Source organism: Peromyscus leucopus, chromosome 2 (genome assembly GCF_004664715.2).
Source record: "Peromyscus leucopus breed LL Stock chromosome 2, UCI_PerLeu_2.1, whole genome shotgun sequence".
NCBI lineage: Eukaryota > Metazoa > Chordata > Mammalia > Rodentia > Cricetidae > Peromyscus > Peromyscus leucopus.
Window position 1 is genome coordinate 99,110,117 of NC_051064.1, and position 10,383 is coordinate 99,120,499.

The following is a 10,383-nucleotide window of genomic DNA, read 5'->3' on the forward strand; positions in this document are numbered from 1 at the left end:
AGGGTAGGTGGCAAGGAGGAGAAGAATTCTGGAGGAGGAAGGCTGAGGCGAGAGATGCTGCCAGCCAGCTGCCGCCATGACAAGCAAGATGTAAAGTACCGGTAAGCCACAAGCCACATGGCAACTTATAGACTAATAGAAATGGGTTAATTTAAGATATAAGAACAGCTAGCAAGAAACCTGAGCTATTAGGCCAACAGTTTAAATAATATAAGCGTCTCTGTGTTTATTTTATAAGTGGGCTGTTGGACTGCTGGTACTTGGTGGGACCTGGAGAGAAACTCCAGCTATAGCTGATTACCAAAATTCCAGATTTATTACAATGGATAGAGAAATTAGATAAAAGGATAAAGTAAAAGTTTTAAGGGAACATGGTTACCAGGTAGCTAATGAAGTGATCAAATTCAAGTCTCCCACAACCAATGCATCTATACCAGAAGATGTGGTCCAAATTTAGGGTGGGTCTTCTTATCTCAAATAATCCAGTGAAGCAAAAATTCCTCATTGTGTGCTCAGTTGCTAGGATTTAGTTGATTCCAAATGCAGTTAAGTTGACAATCATGGTTAGTCATCAAACTCCTGGTGGAGTTCACTCAGCATCCTGGTATCTAGATCATAGAGTCATGTTGGCTTCCTCTGCCATGCCTGGACTTGTGTTGATAAGGCTTCAATGCCATCATCCTGGCATAGACTATCTAATACATAGTCTGCTTTTGCAACTGCAATGTGTAACTTCATATTGAAAACAAGTTTCCCAATGCTTTTCTCCCATCTCTATCTGATATCCTAAGGTCTCTGCTAAAATACATTCATAATCTTTCCCAGCTGTTAGAATAAAAATTAACATTCAGCCACATGCTTGTTCTCTTTCTTATCAAGCTCAGAAATATCAGGTGAACTTAATTATGTCCTTTAAATACCATACTTGTGACACTGGATGTCTTTCAGTTCTTCAACACTCTCTACTTCTTGTCATTTCAAGGATATTATATTCCTTGAGTAATATTCTTTCAGGTCATTAAATGAATGTCTCTCATGAATGTAGCCCTATCTACTGGGATCTTTATTTGTGAAGATGATTCCTCCTTAAGCTGTATTGTCCATTTGATATCAATAATGTTAGCTTATACAGAGTTTTGATAAATAATTGAATACAAAGTAATGCTACAGAAGTCAGGAATTATAAGTACTTGAGAGTTTTTTTTTTAATCATAGTTCAGGCTGAAATAGGAAAATAGTTGTATCTCCCCAGCTCTAAGACAGCTTTCATACTATTAGTTGATTTAAAGCTTCAAAGTAACTTTAAGATTAGACCAGGTCCCTTGCTAATGTTTTTTTAGATAAATATTCCATCTTAGTTCACAACAGCACACTTAGCTATCTGGCTAGGATGTAAATACAAAAAGCCTAATTATTGCTAGCTGGCAAATGATTTAGTTTTTGCACCCATTCCCCACCAAAATTTGTGAAAATATCTTGTGACTAGTCTAAGCTATAGAAAATAACTTCTCTGTAGAGCCTAATGAGGGCTGCAGGTGTTTTTCAGATAATTAGAACTGACACGCAGGACAAAAGCAATATACTTGAGATTTAAATGATTCTAATGCCACTGGTGCCTTGGAGGATGCCAAAGTGAGTTTATATTAAGAAAAGTAAGATAAACCTGAGTTCCAATCAAAGCATTTAAGACACGGCTCTCTGTAAACACTCCCAGGCTAAGAGACATTGACCTTTTTATGATTGTTAATCACAAAATGTTAGTTTAAAATGTTACTACACTTAGAAATATAGGATATGTGCCTGATTTCTTTATCTTTCTGAGATTCTCAGTAATTTAGTAACTCCTTTAAAAAACTCCAAATAACTTTTCTTTCTTTGAAATTGCAGCTATCAATTACACCCTTACTAATTAAGAAGTTGAGAATTATTACATGTGTGTTTGTCAGGACAAACTCTGTTTCTTATCATTTACTTAAGAAATGAAATGTGATCCTCAAATGCAAGTTTTATATTGCCTGAAGGATTCTGTTTGGGTATATATAAGCTGTGAAGAACAAAGAAATGCAGAGGCAACATGAGAAATTAAGACAAGTAACCACCTAGAGTAAGTATGAGTTTTTTCCCCTAGTCCCATAAAAATCGCTCAATAGAAAAGTCTTAGTTTTGCCCTGCTGCAGCCTGAAACTGGTTCCCTGGGCTGTAATAATGATAGTGCTTTACTATTTAAATCCTGTTATTAACTTATACTGTGCTGTCTGGTTTTATGTTAACCAAGCTAAATTCATTCTAGAGTGGACAGTCTCAATTGAGAAAATGTCTACTTAAGAATAGGGCTGTATGCATGCCTGTAGGGCATTTTCTTAATTAGTGTTTGGTGTGGGAGGGTCCAGCCCATGTGGGTAGTGCCAAGTCTAGGCTAGTGGTCCTGGATTCTCTAAGAAAGCAGGCTGAAAAAGTCATGAGAGCAAGACAGTAAGGAGTATTCCTCATTTCCTCTGCATCAGCTCCTGCCTCTAAGTTCTTGCCCTGAGTTTCTGTCCCGACTTCCTTTGATGATGGACAGTGATATGAAGCATAAGCCAAATAAACCTTTTCCTCCCAAGTTTCTTTGCTCATGGTATTTCATCACAGCAGTAGTAACTCTAAGACATGTGTCTAGCACTTATCTTCTTATAGCAGACAACACAGTGAATTGATGTGGAATTATTTCAAGGAGCAATTAGAAGCATCTAAAATGCTATTTTCTTGGATTAATAGATTTCAAATTCTGTTTTCAGCTTATGACTTTATTTGATGATAAGATAAAGTATTCATACTAATAAATTGTAACATTAGCCAGGAGCCTAGAGATCTCATGACTTTAATGATAAAGTATAAGCAGCTATAAGCAAGATGTAGTAGAAAGGAGAAGCTGACTTCCATCCATTTTCCTAGGGTTAGAGTGGGGAAATGAAGTGAGAGCACAGTGTGTCTGGCTGTGTTTGGTGCTGTGGTTACTTACTATCAAATCATCAAGAGTTAGTTTTAATAAACATGTGAGTTCACCTGGTCTCTACTAGGATACACTATAAATCATCTTAAGGGTGCTTTCATTCAAGAAATGTGGTATACAGCTCCCATTAATGATGGCATTTCATGAAGGGATTGGCTTATGGGAGTGTTGGATAAATAAGGCATATAGGTGCCTTTTATGTATCATAAAAATTACAATATATCTTACAACATGTGGTGATATTTTATTTGTGCTCTAATAAATAAAGCTTGCCTGGAGATCAGAGGAAAAAAACCAGCCATTATAAGTAAACACAAAAGTCATGCAATGTTAGCACACACCTTTAATCCTATTACTTGGGAGGCAGGGATCTGTCTGGATTGCTATGAGTTCAAGGCCACTCTGGGAACAGAGCCAGGCATGGTGGCACAAGCTTTAAATTCCAACACTAGTTAACCATGGAGGTCTGGAGGTCTGGAGGTCTGGAGGTCTGTACAGATAGACAGGAAGTGACAGAGCAAGGCAGGAAGAGGAAGTGATGTAGTTGGACAGAGAGAGCAAATCAGATGGCAGAACAGCAAGGCATATAGGTGTGGGTAGACAGGAAATATCTTGATTTTGGAGGCTGCAGAGGTGGTGAGGTTAGGTTAGCATATGGCTGTTCCTATTCCTCTGATCTCGCTCAGATTTTCACTCCTGTATCTGGCTCTGTGTTTTCTATTAATAAGACCATTTAGAAATTTACAACAACACATAAAAGACTTACCATTTTCATTAAAGATATGTTTTTGCATAGGAAATTTAGGGCGACTTAGAAAGTTTTCATCCAGGTGAGTAAAGGCTTCTTTGATTAAAGGCAGACTGCTTATAATCACTGAAGACATGATTCCAAAATCCAGACTGATGACATTCCCATACTTCTTCACAAGCTGTAAAATATTCCAATAGAGGTGAGTGTGCTCATACCTATGTGTCCAAGGACGGTAGGCACATGTGTAGCAAATGCTAATCATATTGACAAATCCTCATTTCCCTGTGAATGATAAACCTTGTATGGTGATATTTTATTTGTGCTGAAATGTGGTGATATTTTAATTTGTGCTTTAATAAAGCTTGCCTGGAGATCAGGGAAAAGGCCAGTCATTTTAAGTAAACAAGAAGTCAGGCAGCACACGCCCTTAATCCCGATCATTTATCAGGCAGGGTCTCTGTGTTCTAGGCCATACTAGGGAACATAGCCAAGCATGGTAACACACGCCTTTTATCCCAGTACGAACCATAGAGACCTGGAGGTCTGTACAGACAGACAGTGACAACGAAGTGAGTTAGCTGGGCTAAGATAGTCAATTGACGATAGAGGCTAGACGATAAAGGCGTGGGTAGACAGGAAGTAGCTCTTATTTGGAAGCTGCAGAGTTGGTGAAGTAAGGTTGGCTGATGGCTCTCCCTATTTCCCTGATCTCTGTGAGGCCTTCCCCCCTTTATTTGCTCTGTGATTTTTATTTAATAAGACCATTTAGAAATTCATCTACAACCTTGGTTTGTGGAAATGGTTTTGAATTTCTTTTCTTTGCTACTCCACTAACTAAACTCAAATTCACTGCAAGAATGGAATTTACCAATACAAATTCATTAACATGAATCAATGAGTGGATGATGTTATAATGTGTATCCCTAGAAGAAGGCTTAAGGACAATATTTCAATAAATAAGCAAATTCTCTAACATCCAGCATTCTATAGTCTAGGGAAGGCAGAGAACACAGTGTATGCCACCTGCCAAAGACCAAGGTCTGTCTGTACAAGTCTGCTATAGCAAGCACAGAATAAGAAAAAATATTTTTACATCGATTGATTGACTGATTGTGTGTATGTGTGTCTCCTGTGTGTGTGATTGTGTGTATGTGTATGTGTCTCATATGTTTGTGTGTGTGTGAGTGTGTGTGTGTGTGTGTGTGTGTGTGTGTGTGTGTGTATGTGTGTGTGTGTAATGGGTGGTGTTGTGCATGTGGAGGTCAGTGGACAATTTTCTGGAGTCTGTTCTCTCCTCTCACTGTGTGAGCCCAGGTGATTGAATTCAGATTACCAAGTTTTGCAGCAAGTGCCCTGACTCACTGAGCTACCTCTCTGGCTTGCAAGCATGGAATTCACAGTAAATAAAAATATCTTTTAATGGTTTGCTTGCATAAATAACTTTGATAGCAGAAGCAATACCAAAATAAATGGCAATTTAAATAAGAGAATGTGATTTAGAGGAGGGCTCTGGTAATGGAAGCAACAGAAAGACAGAGAAGCAGAGCCCAGAGACAGTGAGGATGGGTCATGCAGCATTCAGGTCACAAAATCCTTGCCTAATATGCAAATATCCAAGTGTGTTTTCAGGAGTCTGATCTGATAAGTTAAAGATGAATAAAAGGGAAAGAAAGAGAATGGAATGAGCATCAACTCCTATAAGACATCCTAACAGTGACTTGGAATTTATTAAGTAATTTTCTACATACAACGATCATATAAGGTATACTTAGGACCATTGTATGTTGGGGTCCCATCGTTACAGCTAGCTTGAAGTACATGCTAATATCTAACCTGTGTATCACATGCCCACTTCAGTATGATAGGACTTTCTCTTGTTTGAGTAACATTCCTATAATAATTCTGTGAACTACTACAGAGAAAGCTAAGAAACTATGAGTTGGAGAGAAGTACAGTTCACACATGCTCAACAAGCAGCCCAGCTTCTTCACTGACCTCATCCTGTTTTAAATGATGCCATTTTAACTGATTTAAAATATCTCATCCCTTTACTACACTAGACACTTGTTAAACATTCCTTCTAAGCACTGCACAATTGATTTCACTTTCTATCAAAGGTTAGGCCCAGAGCTGCCTGTCCATCTAGATTTCATATGATATCACCATTGATTACCAGAATCCATAGGACTCATTTGACCATAGACTATTCTGTGTTTTGCCTGTCATGCTAAGTCTGGGAATAAACATTTCTAGTTATCAAATGCCATTTTTCTTCTGCGTAGGAAGGATATGTAAAAACAGTAAGTGTTGAGTCAAACCATGTAGGTTCAAGCCCTTGTATTGTCATTATCTCACTGAACAAGGGGCATCATATCACCCTTTTCCTCAACAGGTTTACTCAGTGGAAAATGGAATGCTAGTAGATGACTGCTAACGTGACTCCATGTGTGCTTATCATGGAGTCTGAATGAAGGGAGCACAAAACCCAAAGGGAAGGCCGTGGGTCAGCTTGTGAGGATTGTTTCCTAATAGGAAAAATTAAATTTTAATTTGCCTAAACTGTATCATTTAATTCTATTTCTTTACAACCAGATATCAAAACATAAACCCATAGAAAATACAAAATAAAGAATGAAATATTACTGGGCTGGCATGATGTTCCCAGCCTCAGTGTCATCATTTCCCATTGCTGCACCAAGGGACACATCACCCAACTCAGGTGACTGTGTAGGAAGATACAGATCGAATATTTTAACTCTGACAAGATAAAATAAAAGCACGTCTTTTTATTCTTGCAACTATAACAGCATTTGCCAGGAGCAAAATTCCAAAATTTACTCTCTTTTGCCAAAATACAAGAAAAATGAGTTTCAACAGGCCAGAGATCTCTTTAACTTTCTGCTTCTATGTCCTGGAGTTGAACACCATCAATATGGACCCTACAAGGGGCTACCATGGTGGGGTTCATGGTTGCCATCTTGTCACTTGGTGTACCTATGTGTCTGTCCTGGGTTGAGTCTATGAGCTGAACTGTGACTTCTACAGCTGAACTGCTATGCAGAGAATTCCCACAGAAGCCCGAGAAAGAATTATGGCTCACATTCTTCTTTTGCAGTAATAAGGACATCCCTTCCCTATGGGACACTTATGGGATGACCACTGGCATTTGTCCTGTAGTGAGGTGCAGCTGCATTATCCTGATGGGGCCATGCAGTTTGCAGCTATCTTCCTGCTTACCAGCCCATGCTGCTGAGACTGAGGAGTCAGCAGTGCTGAACACAAACTGGGGCTATTCAGATCAATATACAAAGTCTTAAATTTCCCTTTGAATCGCCACTCACAAAAGTGAGTTCCCAGAGCTTCAAAAGCTCGGTAAGTAAAATATGGCCCTAGTGTGTGCATCAGTCTTACAGTATACCACACAAAACGTCCCGTCTGACATTACTTAGTTCATTCACTAAGACTCAAGAGAACCTCAATTTTTTTGAGATGGCACACATGTTGGGAAGATGGGAGAAATAAATATTTCAGAATAGTTATTACAAAATTATCCCAAATAGTGGGAAATCTTAACAGGGAAATGAAAGATACAGGTAAGAGAAGCAAAGGGGTAAATTTGAGGACCAACAGCTGCCGTGGTCCAAGTGGAGATGTGAACAGAAAGCTTGGCAGAGAAGTAACGTGAGAACAGGCCTGGGCAGTGGAGAGATGAGAAGCAGGTCTACCGTGCACAGCACACAGAAAGCAGAGGGCAAACAGCAAGACCCAACACCACAGATATCACAGCTGTGCACCAATGTCCTGAAAAGCAGGATAAAGAAAATGTAGATGAGAGCATACTTGAAGAATGGTGGAAACTTCCTAGTCTGGCAAAATACAAACCTTCTGTGAAGACCCCAACAGCATAAAGCCACATGTAAAGCAAAACCACCACAATCAATATGGAAACGGAAAACAAAATCTCTTCAAAGCAGAGAGACAAAACAACAACAACAAACTTTAAGACTTATGGTGAAACCACCAAGACCAGCAAGGAACAGAAGGGGAACATTAAGTGCAGCAGATTGTCAACCTAGTGTCCTAAATCAGGGGAAAGACAGTGTGGGAATGGAGGGGAAAGGCATTCTGAGGTGGGGCAAAGCATCTAATCGGAAAGTGTCCAAGAAGCTCAAGGGAAGATAGGAAACCAAGAATGAAAACAGAGCAAATAGACAAACCACAAAGCAATGGAACACTAGGTTTAAGTGTTTATATATAAACTGTAAACAGAGGTGTTCTAGCTTCCCCAATTAATGATGAGATTTGAATAATAAAAAATTGCTCAATTAGATGTTGTCAAGATGAATGCATTTCTAGTATTGTAAATAGATAAAAATAAAAGGACTGAAAAGCATATGCATTTCACCTACTGATCAAAAGGGAGCTTGCAGGGTGTAAGAGATCAGAGAAAAATCAGGCAAAACAAATTTACTCTGGATAAAGAGGGTCATTACATGGTCACATGGTTAAGTCATCAAATGACCTGCCAATCTTAAGTGTGTACTGTGTACACAGAACAGACTTTCCAATTAAATGAAGGAGAGCTCCTGAACTGAGTGGAGAAGGGACACTCTCCCAGTGGAGCTAGAGACTTGGCTGTGGCTTTCTTAGTAACTGATAACATCAGTAGGTAAGCAGTCAGTAATGATGTAGAAAAAATAAGGCTCAGTAAGAGAGAGCTAACATCTATACAAAACTCTAGTCAAGAGGAGTAGAACACACACACACACACACACACACACACACACACACACACGTTTTATTTTAACTGCAGGGTTGCAGGGGTTTTACACACATTTCTTAAAGTGCCAGGGTGTATATCTCTATCATAATTTACTACTAGGTCATCAAACAGACCTTGGCATATTTAAAGAATTCAAATCATACAGTGTGTTCTCTGACCACAGTGGAATCACCCTGGAAGTATGTCAAGGACAAGAAATCCTCCAATTATTTGGAAATTAGCTGCGTGGTTTTGTTGTGGTGGTGGTGGGTGGTTGTTTGGTGGTTTTGGTGTTTGGAGATAGGGTTTCAGTCTGTAGCCATAGCTGTCTGGGAACTGGCTCTGTGTACCAGGCTGGCCTCGAATTTACGAAGATCCACCTGCCTCTGTCTCCTGATTGCAGGGATTCAAGGCCTGAGCCACTACTGCTCTGCCTAGCTCTGTGTTTCTTAAATGAGCACTCACCGAAGCTAACTCTTTGGCCTGGGGTTAGCCACTGTGAGCATGAGCTTTAGAGCCCCGCCCACCCCACCCCAGTCCCGGAAGTTCAGGATTAGGTCATGGCAGAGCCTGGCACTGTCCCTTCCTACCTGTTGGACCGCCAGGTGGGGCTGCTTAAAGTCCATCTGGAATATGTTGCCTACTAAGCACAGGCGTCGCGGCCCTGGAGGGAAGTTCTTGGGGCGCCGGCTTCTGAAGTAGTCAGACAGAAACAAGAAGACGACAGCAGCCAGCAGCACAGTCCGGAGATGGAGCGCTGCCCAGATGGCGGCCACCAGGGAGCCCGCGGCGGCGAGCATGGCTGGTATTCCAGCAGACTCCAGAGGACTGAGGGTCTGAGCTGAGGCTCAGGGCTCCTAGACTTACAGGGCTCTCGGCTAAATATATTCCTGTCTCCTCTCCACCACACCCTTCCGTTTCCCTCTGATGCCCTTTGACCCAGACAGCACAGACACCCTGTCCTCACAGCCCCACCCCTCTCTCTCTAAACAGAGATCTTAGCCACTCCTTCCTGTTACCCCAGGACCCAACCCCAAGAGGAAGCTCAGAGCTCTCTGCCCTGCCCCTTCATAAGCTTAACTACATTAACCTTCAAACTTCAGTTACATTACGAACTAATTTGGATTTAATTTAGTAATTATAACTTACACTTACTTATAAACTACTTTGGCACTATGTACATGATAGAAAACCTAAGCACGTGTAGACAGTACATAGATGCACATAGCTGTAACTGAAGGTGGGTTCTTGGTTGTCAAATCTGATTTTGTAGCTTCTACTTACATCTGTAACTTGCCAGTTTTAAGTTACACCATTTGGATTTTTTATGGTAGCTTTAAGCAATTGTTAATTGCAAGTTTATACTCTTAAAGGTGTGAGTCAATACTAAGCAGAAAACTTGATTTTTAAAGACCCCTAACTCAGCCTGTACAGTGATGAGGCTTTGAGCAGGTTGAGCAGTCATTGACAGCTTCATTTTAAAATAATGATTTCTTTCTTTTACTATAAATTGGATGAGATAAGAACTTTGAAATACTAAAGTTTTGAATGTGACTATTTGTTGGGATTCTATCTCCCTCCTGAAATCCTAATCATGAAAGAAAAAAAATTTTAAAATAAAAAAGATTTTCGAAAATATGTCCTTTTTACATGTATTACAGCTCAGTAAGAGCCTTCCTTACAGAGCTAAGCACTGGGCTGAGCTCCCAGGAGTCCAGTCCAAGAGAGGGAGGAGGGATTATCTGAGCAAAGGGTCAAGATTATGATGGGGAAACCTACAGAGACAGCTAGCTGACCTAGGCCGATGGGAGCTTACTGACTCTGGACTAACAGCTTGGGAATTGGCATGGAACTGAACTAGGCCCTCTGAATGTGGGT

General features: G+C 40.2%; 1 protein-coding gene across 1 annotated transcript in view; it reads right to left on the bottom strand.

Moving 5' to 3' along the window:
- LOC114693761 (cytochrome P450 2J3-like) overlaps positions 1-9,493 on the bottom strand; it is a 59,990-nt gene extending 50,497 nt beyond the window's left edge. Inside the window, exons 1-2 of the mRNA XM_037202718.1 lie at positions 9,096-9,493; positions 3,759-3,921 (exon numbers count right to left, since the gene is read on the bottom strand). Of these exons, the coding sequence (XP_037058613.1) occupies positions 3,759-3,921; positions 9,096-9,305 (373 nt within the window). The 5' untranslated portion in view covers positions 9,306-9,493. The remainder of the gene's footprint in view (positions 1-3,758; positions 3,922-9,095) is intronic.
- Between the last annotated feature and the right edge of the window lie 890 nt (positions 9,494-10,383).